Below are 16,069 nucleotides of genomic sequence, written 5' to 3'. Positions count from 1 at the left end.
ATGTCTCTGTGTGTCTCCCCGTGTCTCTGTCTCCCCGTGTCTCTGTGTCTCTGTGTGTCTCCGCGTGTTTCCCCATGTCTGTGTCTCTGTGTGTCTCTCTGTGTCTCCCCATGTCTCTGTGCGTCTCCCCATGTATCTCTGTGTCTCCCCATGTCTCTGTGTGTCTCTCTGTGTCTCTGTGTGTATCTGTGTCTCCCCATGTCCCTCTGTGTCTCCCCATGTTTCTCTGTGTGTCTCCCTATGCATCTGTGTGTCTCTCTGTGTCTCTGTGTGTCTCCGTGTGTCTCCCCATGTCTCTGTGTCTCTGTGTGTCTCTCTGTGTCTCCCCATGTCTCTGTGTGTCTCTCTGTGTGTCTCTGTGTGTATCTGTGTCTCCCCATGTCCCTCTGTGTCTCCCCATGTCTCTGTGTATCTGTGTGTCTCTCTGTGTCTCCCCATGTCTATGTGTGTCTCCCCATGTCTCTGTGTCCCTCTGTGTCTCCCCCCATGTGTCTCTGTGTCTCCCCATGTGTCTCTGTGTGTCTCTCTGTGTCTCTGTGTCTCCCCCCATGTGTCTCTGTGTGTCTCCGCGTGTCTCCCTGCACCCCGACCCGTGTCTCTGGGCGGGGTCTGTGGCTCCTGGCAACGGCGTCGCGTCCCCAGTGACCTCGGCAGCCGGCACCCCCACGACAACCTCCTCGCTCTCTCTCCTCTCTCTCTCCTCGCCTGTCTCCGTCTCTCTGTGTCTGCCCGTGCCATGGAGTCCCTCCACGCGGACGAGTCGGCCCCACGGGAGGAGGCGGCCTTGCCCCGCACCTGGTTCCATCCCGGCACCGCGAGCGACGACGCGGGCCCCGGCTGGGCTGCGCAGACTGCCGCGGGGCTGCGAGACGCGGCGGTCGCCATGGAGGAGTGGAGCCTCCACAACCAGACGAGGTGGGACACGGGGGTGGGACACGGGTGGGACAGGGGAGACAGGTGGGACACAGGTGGGACAGGTGAGACACGGTGGTGGGGCAGGTGGGACACGGGTGGGACAGGGGAGACACGGGTGGGACAGGTGAGACACGGGTGGGACACAGGTGGGACACTGGTGGGGCAGGTGGGACACGGGAGGGACAGGTGAGCCACGGGTGGGACAGGTGGGACACGGGTGGAACAGGTGGGACACGGGTGGGACAGGTGGGACAGGTGGGACACGGGTGGGACAGGGGAGACACGGGTGGGACAGGTGGGACAGGTGGGACACGGGTGGGACAGGTGGGATAGGTGGGACACTGGTGGGGCAGGTGGGACACGGGTGGGACAGGGGAGACACGGGTGGGACAGGTGGGGCACGGGTGGGACACAGGTGGGACACTGGTGGGGCAGGGGAGACACGGGTGGGGCAGGTGGGACACGGGTGGGACAGGTGAGACACGGGTGGAACAGGTGAGACACGGGTGGGACACAGGTGGGACACTGGTGGGGCAGGTGGGACACGGGTGGGACAGGTGAGACACGGGTGGGACAGGTGGGACACGGGTGGAACAGGTGGGACACGGGTGGGACAGGTGGGACAGGTGGGACACGGGTGGGACAGGGGAGACACGGGTGGGACAGGTGGGACAGGTGGGACACGGGTGGGACAGGTGGGATAGGTGGGACACTGGTGGGGCAGGTGGGACACGGGTGGGACAGGGGAGACACGGGTGGGACAGGTGGGACACAGGTGGGACAGGGGAGACACGGGTGGGACAGGTGGGACACGGGTGGGACAGGTGGGACACGGGTGGGGCAGCTGAGACACGGGTGGGAGAGGTGAGACCCCGGTGGGGCAGGCGATCTAATCCAAAAATATTGTATGATAGTCTTTTGAATCTATACGGGGAGTCTTCGTCTTTGAGTAACACCACCACCACTGGCAGAGTGTATCCAAAACCCGGCCCTCTAACTCGGTCCCCAATAGCACGGATTTTGTGCAGCGTGTTTAGTTTGTTGTCCTTCCACCCCCCCCCCCCCACCTCTCGGATGAGCCCAGGTGGGTATCGTGACGGTGCGAGGAGGGAAGTGGAGCGCACGGCACGTTGTGTGCATCGCTCCGTTCGGCCATCGTGCTGTCAGCTGACTGAAGGCGCTCGACAAATATAAATTCAGAATCGATTTGCACCATAAGTAAACAAAAAGTTAGTCGTGAATTTCATCGTGACCTTAATAGAGGATGAATCATTAACGCGTGCAGGGTGGACAATCATTCCACGATGCTTAATGATTAACCAGCATCTCGCTGCTCCTGTATTGATTGTGCAGGTACCCGTATCCCTGTGAATTCATGTGTGGCTCATGTGCGCTGCCACACGTCCTTGCATGCGCTCACGTCTCTACACGCTCGTGTGTGTGTATGGACATGTGCTGACATGAGTGTACAACAATGGGGTGTCTGTGTGTCTTTGTGTGCGTGCATTGTGCTTCATAGGTGCTCGCTAACAGCACTCGCCGCCAACAATATGTTGAAGCAAGGCCGTAGCCATGGAGTCAACATTGGGGGGGGGGGGGGGGCAAATCTTCCCGGGGGTCTGGGGGTCTAAATTTTAAAACGAATTTCCTGCCATTTCCTGCCTAAAATATTAAAAATTCACTAACACATGGGATGGACTTTTTATTTATCTTTTAAAGATAATCTCTTAGTGTATTGTGCTTTTTCTTTTTTCCCTTTTCTTGTTCCATTGTATGTAATGGCAAAGATTAGGGATTAATAAAGTACAACCATAACCACAATCATATAAACAGAAATCTATTTTACAGAAATATATTGGGGGGGGACATTTTGAGCATATTTGAATATTGGGGGGGGGGGGGGATGTGTTGTGTGTGATGTGTCCCCCCCCCCCAATATACATTATGATTACGGCTTTGTGTCAAAGGCTTTCCGGGAGAGTTTATTTTTATCTCTGTGCACGTCTTGACACTTGTCGGGGGAGCGGTGGCGCAATGGTTGACGTACTCTATCACAAACCCGGCCACGCGAGTTCGATTCCCACTCGCGACCGACAACAGCAGCGGATATCTCAACTCGGCCACGGCCCTCCCCTAGGTTGACTCAGCCTCAAACGAGTACCTGGTTGCGGTGGGCAACCATCAGCACTGGGGGGGTACGAACGGCGGGCCGGCCGTCCGCACTGCCCGTCGTGTGCCGTGCTGGCCTTCAAAGTGCGAACGGCACTTGCTCCAACAGCCCGTTAGAGGCTACACGGGGGACCTTTGTCTGTGTACGTGCGTGCCAACGCGCGCGTGAATTCCCGTTCCGTGTTGAACGCCAAGGCAGCAGTGCTGCCACGTGCGTCGTCAAACGCGGCTCTGGCCGAAGCTTTCGTTGAGGATGGAGACGCGACGTGCACACACACACGTGTCGTCGGTCTGTACAGGGCGCTTCAAAAAAATGTGAACATTTCTGAGAATTTGCAACAATATCACGATAAATGTGCCGCCTCCGGGCACTCGAGACCACCTGGAGAAGATTCCAGGCACGTGTTGACAATGACGGCGAGCACGTGGCGACTATTTGAAGCTGTTAACATTAATTTGTCATCATGTTACAGTGCTTATTATCCGTTCTTTTTCCATTGAAAACGATTGTCCCATTTAAGTGTTCACGTTTTTTTGAAGCACTCTGTGTATACACCACACACGTGTACAAGTGCCGTGGCACACACGTAGATCACACGCGTGTCCTACACCTCACGCGTGTACACGTGCCGTGGCACACACGTAGATCACACACGTGCCCTACATCACACGTGTACTACACGAGCCGTCCTACTTGCTGTGCTGGCGCCCAGGCACGCCGAGACGCGCACCGCCGTGGAGCTGCCTGCGTGCGCGCGCACGGCCGCGAGCGCGCGAGTGGCGGAGGAGCGCGCGGGCGCGCACGCGCGCTACGCGCAGAGCACACGGCGCATCGGGGAGCGCCTGGCGCACGTGCACGCGTGGAGGAGCGAACTGGAGCGCGAGATCCATGAGGTGAGGAGGCGTCCGGGGGGGGGGGTCTGCGTGCACACCGCTACCCGCCCCCCCCCCAACGCGCGCAACCCCCCCCCCCCACGCATGCACCTCTCCCCCCCCCACGTGCGCACCCTCTAACCCCCACGCACCGCTCCATCCGCCCCCACGGGCGCACCCCCCAACCCATGCGCACCCCCCCCACGCGCATGTACCTCCACCCCCATCCCACGTGCGCACCCCCCAATTTCCACGCACCCCTCCATCCGCCGCCACGTGCGTACCCCCCAACTCCCATGCGCACCTCCATCCGCCCCCACGTGCGCACCGCCCCCCCCCACGCATGCACCTCTCCCCTCCATCCCACGTGCGCATCACGAGCCTAGTTTAGGAAAAAAAAATATTCGTACTGCAGGAGGAATCCGATGAGCTATGAAGCTCTTTTTCATAGATGGCCCAGTAGGGGCACGGGGTCAGAACGTCACGACAACGAACACAATACACACGCAAGATCAGAGTGCAAAGTACTGGAATGACTTAAGCGCTGCTGCTGCTACTGCGGGCCCGTTGTGAGCAGTCGGTAGTTGTAGATGTGGATTCTATTCTACTCTTGCGTACGATGGCAGCAGCAATGTTGTTGTCAATGAGCTCAAGGCACAATGTCGAGGTTTCCTGCCTGCTGCTTCTGGCCACGATGAGGGGATTTCAGTGATGAGGGGACAAAGCTTCACAGCGATGATGTATCTCACGACTGTCAGCCCGATAGCCTTCTGGGAGGGCATAATCTCACCAGCATAGATTCAAAATAAGCAAAATCTGGACAGGTTTTAATATAGCATCTCATCAGGAGTCGGATTTTTGCTTGAATCAACGCTGACGAACGACCAGATGTTATAGGTAAAGATTCCTCTCTTCACGGCATGGGTGCGAGTTCGATGAAACATTTATATATTACAGTCTGGTCTCCTATAACGTGTAATTTGATAACGCAAATTGGATATAACACGATGCATGTGTTTGGGAATGAATTTTTATAACGCGGATGCGAATTGGATATAACGCAATTGAGCAAACAGAACTACGTCGCGGGAGCAGGGATAAGCGGTCTCTGCGTAGCGTCATCACACAAGGCGGGATGCTGCTGGATGCTTCGAGATGCTACCCACGCGCCTCCGTGTTTGTTCCGCCTGCGTTACGCGTCTCACGTGTTATCGCGGACTGTGCCTCACCCTATATATATTCTTTTTGTAACGCGATAATTCCATAACGTGGAGACAGGAACGCAACTACCACCGCGTTGTAGGCGAAACAGACTGCGCAGGCGCACAAGACGTTCGCGAGCGTCTGCGCGCCAGCGAAGCGGGCGCTCAAGAGGGCTGCGTGCGTTGTGGGTGGACGCCTCGCAGGTGACGTCGGAGACGGAGCTGCTGGTGGAACAGAAGCGGCGCCTGGAACGAGCTCTGGACGCCACGGAGATGCCCCTCGCGCTCTGCACGGACAACCTCCGCGCCCGCGAGCGCCGCCCGGGCCCCGAGCTCGTCCACGACGGGCCGCACGAGCAGCTCCTGCAGGCCCGCGATTTATTTACTATTTCAGCCACACGCAGTAGCCCAGGCGGTGACAAATACAATCTGTGGGCTGTCGTGAACTGCGGTGGTTCTCTTACAGGGCGACGGAAGAAGCAGTCTAGTCGCACCTCCGGTTAGCACCGTTGGCTACGTACGGTGCGAGATCCGAAAGAAGTTAAAACTAAACGACCTTTTATTTGACCAGGTAAGGCCCACTGAGCTCTATGGTTCTTGTTCAGAAGCAACCCGGCCACAAATGATAGCTCAACGAAGTGGCTTATTGGGTGGAAATTTATAGCAGCCAAATGCTTAAACGAGAGAAAATCCGGAGGGACCCGGAGAAAAATCCATGCGACCGTGGGAAGAACATGCAAACTCCAAAAATACAGCAGGCATCAGTGTCGGGATGGAACCCACGACCTCCTGCATACCAGGCGAGGTAGTTCACATCTAGCCACCGTTGCGCCCCAACATACATACCATACAGTCAAGAATTTAGTCACAGACACTGTTTTCCTATTCCACGTTGGTTGTGAAGGATTCATAATTCCCAGTCACCGAAAAATAATCCAAGTTGTCAAGTATAATACTGCAAATCCAAGTTTCCTTTGACCAAATCAGCCAGAGTTCACCCGATTCCCTCGTACCTAAAAGTAGCACTGAGCCTGGACAGCGCTTCGATGAGTGACATCCACGCACAGCAGGCGTTAGACACTGTGTAGCTACCTTTGTACAATCCATTGTCTCATACTATGCTCTAATGCACATGATTCCTGTTCTCCACCAAACCCACGCTGACCACGTGATGAGGTATGGGCAAATGACCCCTTCGACCCACACAGCACAGGGGGGGGGGGGGGGGGGGCCTCGTCTACAAGTGACGAGACACGGAGTGGGCTCTCTACGTGGACACGCCAGGCGCAGTGAGTTGACGATCTGGACCTGGTCACAATTGGCTGCACCCAAAAAAAATCACAAAAATCACATCAAAGTCACAGCAGGGCCTGCGTGATGGGCATAGCCCCCCCCCTTCAGTGGCAACTGAAAGGGGTTTCTGTAATGAGCTGTCGTGCTGTCACTCACCCTCACGAGGCCACCCTCCAACACGGGACACGACACGTGATGTTTCCGTGAGCTCTGAATGGAGAACTTCCTTGGCCTCGTTAGCACGATCATTGCCTTGTGCAATTGGTGATGTCATTTGAAACGTTTTGCCGAACCGGGAAAACGAGGCCCTGCTAAAGCACGGACTGGCAGTGGGGTTACATGGGGAGTTTGTTATTGTGGGGGGTGAGCGGAAGGCCGGCGAAGTGTTGGAGAAAGTGCCCCCTCATCCTGAGATGTGAAACTAAAGCAACTCTGAATATTCGTCAGCAGCTGGTTAGGGATTCGTGGTTGTCTGGCTCGCTCAAGGGGTCGGCAATTCTGCGGCTCTGGAGCTCCGAGCGGCTCTTTCAGGAGGATTGCTCCGTGATGTTATTTGTTGAGGGCCACCATCTCGTAATCACCACGAGCATTGCGGCGTTTGAAATATTGATTTTATTTTTGGTTATAGAATTTTTAAAAAATGTCTCTTCTTGTTATTTTGGTTTGCTGATCCCTGGTCTCGCTCAATGCTTGCACTCAAACTGATTTCCTCTTCACCGTATGTGGTGGCCTTTACAGGTTTTGTCAATAATAATGGAATACCAGGGTAGGGTGATTACCTCTTCTGTCAAGTCAAAGAACACGTAATTCATCAGCCCCGTGACCTCCTAGATTAATGTTTGCCAGTTATATTTGTCTCCACAAGGGGAATGTCAAGCAAGCTGGAGGTAACCATTGATGAGGCCACAGCTTTGGATGAGATTTAAAGTTCAGTCGTTTAAACTGATCGGAGGTGACCCAGATTCAATGGTTTTCAGAAAGTTAATTAGGGAAATGGCAGGCAACTGATATAATTTAGTTGTAGAAAGTCACTGTGAGGAAAATACAAATAACACATTCAACTTATTTCCAGATTGATAAGTAGATTATTATATTATTATATTGTCGACAATATTTTTAATTTTATTTTATTCCTAACTACGTGACTTTACCGAAAGAACCAAAGAGTATATATTGTAGACACTCTAAGACAAATTACGAAAACGGTATTTTAAAAAATACACGACTATTGATTCATAATTGTTTTTTGTTGGTTCAGATCGCGTAATAAAAATGTGTCGTAAATCCTCCTCCACCCGAGAGGGCCAATTACTAAAGTTGCCACGTGGTGCGGCATGAGCAATCTCGCACGACATTTAAAGCGGTGCGGACATTTGTCCTGACGAGTTACTCCCAGCATCATCAGGCAGGAACAAGGATTGATGGCTGGTTTAGGACACATTCTGTTTACGCGATCTAACCCTAAAATAATCATAATTTGATGACCCCAGCTGATTCACTCGCCCCAGTCAGTGATTGTGGGAAGACAGCAGCAGTGACAACATGCAGTTGCCAGAACATTGCTCCCTGCACAGAAGTTCCCCTTCTTCACTCCGCTGTCCGGATATGGAACTGCCTCCCTGATGAAGACATTGTCAACGACATCACCGACTCTGGTGTTCAGGCCTTCGAATGGCGAGCACTCACGTGGTGCATCTCCTGACTTCACCGGCACGCCTTGCAGGGATTGAGTCTTTGAGCTGCAGTGAACCCAATGATCTTGGCCGATTAGATGTACTAATGTCTGATATAGCTATTCACAATATCACCCAATTAAACAAATACATTAATACAAATATTAATAAAAATATTAATTAAAATAGTAATAAAAATATTAATTAATGGCCTAAATAAAAGTGAAAAGCGTTGTCATTCGTTCCGGTGCAATCTGCGTTTGCATCACAGCCCCGCGGATTACTTGGAGGACTGTCGCGAACCACTGCTGAGCTGCATTAAACCCAATGATCGTGGCCTATGAGATGTACTCGTGGCTGATGTGGCTACTGTTCACCCTTCCTTTGCCCCACACTTCCCCGTAGCAACACGATGACGACGCACCGTGACGGTCCCGTACTCATGTTCATTTACCCCCTCACCGCCCCTCCCCCCATTCTCTCATTCCTCTAACAGGAGGTGGAACTCATCTCCAGCGTGCAGGCACTGCTTAGGCGAACCCTGGACAAAGCCATAGAGCAGATACGGTGAGGAATGCTTTGGGAAAGAAACGACCACCTGCCTATTTCATGGTGATGCGTGTTGCTGCTCGTTGAGGGAGATCGAATAGAATCGATCTCGTCGAACTGGCGGCCTACGTCTGGACTTGCAAGGCAGATATCGCCAGTTAGATTTAGAATCTCCCAGCGCGAAAGTTGAATGAATGATCTTAATGCAACAACAATAACAACACCCCCCCCCCCCCCCGCTTCTATCCAGTCCAGCAGTATACAGCGCACGGGTACCCCACGGGTGATTGGCAAGGTTGCGTCTCGTTCGGTACCCCCATGACATCTGCCCAGCGTGGAAGAGTAGGCCAAGTAGAGCAGACACGCGTAACCTCGTGGGCCGGGCACGGCACGTGACTTCACGTCACGCGGCCCTTGGCCACATGAGGGCCTGCCACTTCGAACGGTGCCACGAAACGATGTTCATTCGTTAACCGCAAGCAGCTTGGCAGCAGCTAATTGTGGACCAGAAGAGAACATTTCTGTGGCCTCGCAACGCTGCGTGTCTCATGTCGGCACGCTCGGCCACGTCAAGGATTCAGTGCAGTGACCGCAGCGACCTGAGGTCAGTGCCGGATCCGAGTAGCAAAAGTACATGCTACGGAACCCGCACTTTCAAGGGCCCCGCGCTGAAATGCTTTCAAGCTATCAACTCTGGTTCAGTGATTCTGCACTTGCTCTATTACTATAGTACTATATCGCCTTCGACTTTTACGAACGACTGGGTGTTCAAGGTTAGCGATTTGTCGTATTATCCGGCTGTATCTCAAGTGAAAAAATATAATGACTTTACTATGCAAGTAAAAAATGTGTGTTTTAATATTAACATTTATTTATTTTAGGGCCCCTTAGGTGCGTGGGTCGATGCGTTGCGTCGCCCGCCAAACGCTGCGTGAGAGTCCCCATTTGACCCCCGGTCTGCAAAAGGTTCCTCGAAACCCCCTCGAGTGACCCTGGCGGGCAGGCGAGGGAGTCGATGTTGGCGCGAGCGTTGTGGGTGCGCTGAACGCCGCCCCCGCCAGCCCCCCCCCCCCTCAGCCCTCTTCACCTCCCCAGCCCTCCTCACCTCCCCAGCACTCCTCACCACCCCCCCGACGCTCCTCACCCCCCCGGCCCTCACCACCCCCCCAGCCCTCCTCACCCCCCAGCCCTCCTTACCACCCCCCCAGCGCTCCTCCTCCCCCCCAGCCCTCCTCACCCCCCAGCCCTCCTCACCACCCCCCCAGCCCTCCTCCCCCCCAGCCCTCCTCACCCCCAAGCCCTCCTCACCACCCCCACCCCTCCTCACCCCCCGCAGCTTGAACCGCGACGCGAAGCAGGAGCTGGAGGCGGATTGGTCGGACAAGCACGAGGCTTACGCGGCGGACGTCACGTGCGGGCACCTCAACAACCAATCGGCAGGCGCCGCGCGGCACGCGCACGCTGCCAGCGCGCACGAGAAGTGAGGCCCCCCCCCCCCCACTGGGACGTCGGCATCGTGGGGGGTGGGGCGGCTGGGGGGGGGGTAAAGGTCGGCGTCTGTCGCATATTGCGTCCTGAGAACGATTGTTTTAAAGGTGCTTTATACATTTGAAAAAAATATAATTGTTATGATTATAATTATATAGGCCACAGTGTATTTGAGTTTGCTGTTCACAGGTTATGCGGGGCTCTGTACTGTCACTCCGCTGCTGGCTCAGGGCCTCGCCACGCGCCATGCGGGGCGCGGCGAGCCGCTTGACCATACTTCACCTCGCTCCTCAGTCGGGGGGTTTGACGGTGCGGAGGTTCGATGTGGGGTCGTATAAACTGCAGTCGGACAATGGATTTCGCTGCACCCTCGGTCCACCCTCTCGTGCAGTGCTCCTTAACCTGGGGGTGCACGCTGCACCCCCTGGAGGTGCGAGATGCCCTTTCTGGGGGTGTGAGACGTGGCCAGATTTTTTTTTTTAGTAGGTAACTCATCTAATACACAAATTAAGCACGGGCATGTTAAGTACAACTACTTTACTCTTTGGTTATTTCGGTAAAGTCACGTAGTTGTTTCATCAAACGCTACGTGTTTATTAACATGATAGACATTGTTTTAGGATTGAGAACCAAAGGGGTGCATGGCTGATATTCTTAGGTTTTTTCGGTAAAGTCACGTAGGTAAAAACATTAAAAAGTAAAATAAAATAAAAATCACGACGTTTCGGAGGCAACACAAGCTTCCGTCTTCAGGTGGTACCGTCACAGCCACGACAGCTGTATCAAGTAAATGAGAGATTGCAGGAGCTACCACTCCGTTTATATAATGGTTGACAGAGCCACCGTTTTGCCCACATCATGGGTCAGCGTGGCGCTTGGCATCGTGAGACTGAGACAAATGTCCCCCTAATAGTCGCAGAAGCTTTCGGGGGAGACGCGGGGACAGCCTCTATGCGGCCTAGACCACCCCTGTCCCAAAGCAGGGATGTGTGGTAGTTAAGGTGTTTTGGGTTTAGATCGCGTTAATAATGTATCATTGTGTCGTTAAACCCAATACCAACACCCTGCCATTCGCCCCTAAGTGACGGTGACGTCACCACGGCGCCTGTGCCAGGCCAGGTGCACTTTGAGGCCACGTGAAGTGTCGAAGGCTCACTGGCAGGAGGTCACGGGACAGACTAAGGTGCCATGGGTTGGCTGACTGAGATGACTGGCAGATGCACCAACTGTACCCTCTACCAACTTGCTGTATTTCATCCGCCCGGTGCTCCGCTCGTTGTTGTGAGCGTCGATCCTCTACCCTCCGATGTTGTTTGAGGGTGTTAACCCACCACCACCCTCCACCCCCCCTCCACCCCACCCTCCACCCCCCTCTCCGCCCCCCCTCCGCACAGGACATTGACGGTGAGCGGCTGGGAGCAGCGTGCGCGCGCCAACGTGGAGCGTGCGCAGCGCGAGCGCTCCGTGTCGGCGCGGCTGCGCGAGGTCGCGGGCCTCCTGCTGAGCGACGCGGCGCGCGACCTGCGCGACCGCAACGAGGGCGTGGGGCGGGCGCTCGAGCAGCGCGCCCGGGAGGTCAACGAGGTCAAGGTGGACCTCGAGCACCAGCTGAGCAAGGTGGGGAGACGCCTTCGCCGCCGTCGTCCTCCGCCGACGCTTTGCGTTCGGTCGGTGGGCGCTGTTTTTGTTGTTGTCGTTGCTTGCCCGTCTGTGGGCTGTTCGTCCCCTTGAGTCGCCCACGTGTGCGTGCCCCACGCGCGCGTTCCAAATATACAGCAGCAGGCGTCAGGGTCGGGATCAAACCCACGACCTCCTGTATATCGGGCGAGGTCGTTAACATCTCCCAGCCACCGTGGCATCCCCTTGGCGGGGGGGGGGGGGGTCTCTCTAGAGCTCCCTCTAGTGGAGGCCCCTTCCACCAGCAGTGGCATTAGAAAGCGCATGTCACAACGGCACCGTCACGGATTTGCACCCCCCCACCCCCCGGCTGTCCGGCCGCCACTTGCCCAGGTCCTGGAGGAGACGTCGGCCCAGGAGAAGAATGCGAAGGAGCTGGCGTCGGCCCTGCGTGACCTGGAGGCCCCACGCAGGGTGACCGAGACGCGTCTGCGCCTGCGTGGGACGCGGCCCTCCTCCGAGCTCTGCCACGACCCTGCGCACGAGAGGTGCGTGCGGCCACGTGGGGCCGCGGTTATAAAAGTTGTTCTCTCTCGATACTTTCACGTGGTCCAGCGTTTACACGTACCCTTTCTCTCCTGCTTAACAATGTTGTCTTGAGTCTCAGTGAGGCATTCATGGATTTATTTATTTATTTTAAAACACGCGTGATTGGTGTTAGCATTGTTGCTATTACTGCTGGAGGGAGGATAATACAATGTCCTGCTGTACCCTTGCCAAGACGCGTTCAGCAAATCAGTCCCATACAAGACACACGTGTTGCACAGATCATGAATATATTTATTAATTAATTGCATGACAAGCTTGAGCAAGTAGCAGCAGATATATTTCTAAATAGCCAAAACAAGCCATTTTATGTTGACGCTTTCATTGATAATGAAACTATTGAAGTCATACTCAAAACCCGATGTAAGCCTGCAACACTGAATTTTTTATATCAGGTGTAAATTAAACTACAAGGAGAGAGTCGTAGATAAAAAAGAAGAGAGAGATGGCGTGGGGTTTAAAATGAGAAGATTTGGAGGGGCACAATGGACGGAGGTGGCAATAAGTCGTGAAGAGTGGAGAGGCTGCTGGAGGCATTGGCCCATCAGTGGGACGTTAACGGCAGATTATGAGCTAAATCAGCTTATGGGATAATATGATCTCGCACATCTCGATGGACTTTTTGTTGATAATTAGTTTTTTACCCTTCCATGTGGCAACAAAACTGACACCTTTTTTACAAGGAGTCATGTTTACATAGACCACAATACCTGCAGTCAAACAAAAAACATAACTCTGATAATGTGCACTGTCCTTGAAGTTGATTGGTCCACACCCGAGACAGCTTTCTTTAGAGCCTAGTCTCACATGGGTTGGACCAACCCATGTGAGACCAACCCATGTGAGACTAGGCTCTAAGGAAAGCTGTCTCGGGTGTGGACCAATCAACTTCAAGGACAGTGCATACATTATCAGAGTTATGTTTTTTGTTTGCATTATGACTGCAGGTATTGTGGTCTATGTAAATATTACTCCTTGTAAAAAAGGTGTCAGTTTTGTTGCCAGATAGAAGGGTAAAAAAACAATGATCATATTTTTACTGGCAAATGAGGTTCCAATGGACTTTTTGTTGTTGCTGTTTGGTTGTGACAAGCTTTGCCATGAAGGCAGATGGAACCCAATCGATTAATGTTAGCGCCCGCATTTCAAAGATAATGCGATTTTTGGCCAGGCGCCATAATCGAGGCAGCCACATTGAGGCAGACAAATGGCTTCTTGTTTCTTTGCTCGGCGGGGTAATGGAGCCCACTACATTTTTAAACACTGCAATTTAAGGCCTCGTCCATTGACATTACAAATGTCCACAAACTTCACAACAAAAGCACGTACGAGAGTTGTGTTGTTTGATGTATTGACGCTGACGTGATGTGGACTGCATTATGGAGGTGGAGGTGGGGTGTTATGCCAGTGTGTGTGTCTTTGATGTGCGTGGGTGTGCTGTGTGTGTGTGGATGTGCGTGTGGATGTGTGTATCTTTGATGTGTGTGGGTGTGTTGTGTGTGTGTGGATGTGTGTGTGGATGTGTGTGTGGATGTGTTGTGTGTGTGTGGATGTGTTGTGTGTGTGGATGTGTGTGTGTGTGTGGATGTTTGTGGACATGTTGTGTGTGTGTGGATGTGTGTGGATGTGTTGTGTGTGTGGATGTGGATGTGTGTGGATATGTTGTGTGTGTGGATGTGTGTGAAAAAAAAATGAAATATGTGTGTGTTGTGTGTGTGCGGATGTGTTGTGTGGATGTGTGTGGATGTGTTGTGTGTGTGGTTGTGGTGAGCGGTGGGGTAGCGGTTAGCGCGCTGCGCTACGAACCCGGCGACCCGGGCTCGATTCCTGCTCACGGCCGACACCAGTGACGATTATCTGAACCGGTCCTGGGCCTTCCCCAGGTTGACTCAGCCTCAAATGAGTACCTGGTGCGGTGTGTAAACATCGCCACTGGGGAGATTAAGGCGGCCGGGCGTGGTGCTGGCCACCCACCCCCTCGTGTGCCTTGCTGGCCTTCATGGGCGCTCGCTCACAGCACTCACCCCAACAGCTTGTTCAGCCTCTACAGGGGATCGTCGTCTTTGTATTGTGTGGGGAGCGGTAGTGCAGCGGTTAGCTACGAATCAGGCGACCCGAGTTCCATCCCCGCTCACGGCCACCAACACACCAGTGACGGCGATGATGTGATCGTCTCCTGGGTCTCCCCTAGGTCGACTCAGCCTCGTGCCGGCCTTCATGGGTGCTCGCTGACAGCACTTGCCCCAAAAGTTTGTTAGGACTACACGGGGGATCTTTGACTTGTTTATTGTGTGTGCATTCGGTGTTTGTGTGCCGACAAAACATGACGGAGAGCTCTCAAGATGTTCTTCGTGAACAGGGGTTGCCAACGAAAATAAAAAGAAGAGCCATCGTTTTTTAATTCGGTAAAACAAATCTATATTTCAAGAGCCAAAATGCACTTGAATACGATGCCCATCGTAAACTGGACTCCCATGCTAAACTGGACTTACATGGTGAACTGGGCTCCCATGGTAAACTGGACTTACATGGTGAACTGGGCTCCCATGGTAAACTGGACTTACATGGTGAACCGGACTCAGGGTTCGGCAACTCAAGTAACAAGCAGGGCCATCTTTTTCGAATTCGATCAAAACAAACCCTTCAATATCTGAAGAGCCGCAATGCAGTCCTTAAAGAGGTGCAAGTTGCCGACCCCAATTCATGACAAATGCCAAAATATACCCCACTGCCTTTGGGCCCTGCATGGAGCCCCCCTCCCCCCGCTTCAACACGGCTCTGCGTGCCCCCCCCCCCACCCCCCACACGCGCGAGCAGCCTCCTGGAGGAGCTGGGGGAGCAGCACGCGCGCGCGGAGTCACTGCGGGGCGCGCTCGGGGAAGCGGAGGCGGCGCTGGACGCCCTGGGGGCGGCGAGGGCGCAGCTGCAGCACGAGCTGGCCAACAAGGCGGCCAGCATCGCCACGGAGCGCCAGCGCTGCATCCCGCCCCGGGCCGGCTTCCCTAGCGCCGTGCGCCTCTCCGGCTACTGAGGAGCCCCGTCCTGCTCCTCCTCGTGTCAGGGTCGCGCGAGGTCAGTCGCTGGTGGAAGCGAATTGGGAGCGGTGGGTGGGTGAGTGGTGCAAGGCCGTAATTATAAGAAATATCACGGGGGGTACACATCCCTAATCTCTGCGATTACATACAATGAAACAGGAAAAGGTAAAAAAGAAAACAACAGAGCAATGTAATACAATACACTATTAGATATTATTGTTAAAAATAAATAAAAAGTCAATCCCATGTGTTTGTGAATTTTAAAATGTTTTAGGCAGGAAATGGCAGGAGATTCATTTTCAAATTTAGATTTTTTTTTCTGGGGGGGGGGACCCCCAGACCCCCTGGAATATTTGGTCTCCCCCTATGTTGACTCCATGGCTACGGCCTTGGAGTGGTGAATGGGTCCTTTGACATGCATATGGAACTTCTTTCGCAACCGTGTGTTAGACAGCCGTGGTCATTGGAGGTGCGGGGGAAGGACAACAAACCAAAAACAAAACGGCGAGGCAATAATCATCAACTGAAGTAGGATTCTCTACGCTCGTGATGCAAGCATACGCCATGGATGTCAGCATCATTGGCTGTATTCACGAGGCGGATTGAGACGATATGAATGAGATTAAAAAGAATACATGTGCTTATCAAA

General features: G+C 53.7%; 1 protein-coding gene across 1 annotated transcript; it reads left to right on the top strand.

Annotated features, from left to right (window-relative positions):
- The first annotated feature begins 633 nt into the window (after positions 1-633).
- On the top strand, positions 634-16,069 carry LOC133356761 (tektin-4-like). The gene is made up of 8 exons (XM_061574423.1): positions 634-915; positions 3,798-3,978; positions 5,364-5,528; positions 8,622-8,692; positions 10,011-10,154; positions 11,557-11,779; positions 12,173-12,327; positions 15,203-16,069. Exons 1-8 carry the CDS (start codon positions 737-739, stop codon positions 15,414-15,416), a joined length of 1,332 nt encoding a protein of 443 aa, XP_061430407.1. The 5' UTR covers positions 634-736; the 3' UTR covers positions 15,417-16,069.

Source organism: Lethenteron reissneri, chromosome 55 (assembly GCF_015708825.2).
Source record: "Lethenteron reissneri isolate LAM-NWPU_2019-01 chromosome 55, ASM1570882v1, whole genome shotgun sequence".
Taxonomy (NCBI): domain Eukaryota; kingdom Metazoa; phylum Chordata; class Hyperoartia; order Petromyzontiformes; family Petromyzontidae; genus Lethenteron; species Lethenteron reissneri.
Note: the sequence above shows the minus strand (reverse complement) of the source record. Positions and strands in the feature narration are given on the sequence as shown.

What these genes read in the sequence shown, in the direction of transcription:
- LOC133356761 (XM_061574423.1), top strand. Translation starts at nt 737, where the DNA reads ATGGAGTCCCTCCACGCGGACGAGTCGGCCCCACGGGAGGAGGCGGCC. An exon ending in TGGAGCGCGAGATCCATGAG is followed by an intron (nt 3,979 to 5,363) that starts GTGAGGAGGCGT and finishes GACGCCTCGCAG; the next exon opens with GTGACGTCGGAGACGGAGCT. An exon ending in TCGAGCACCAGCTGAGCAAG is followed by an intron (nt 11,780 to 12,172) that starts GTGGGGAGACGC and finishes CCACTTGCCCAG; the next exon opens with GTCCTGGAGGAGACGTCGGC.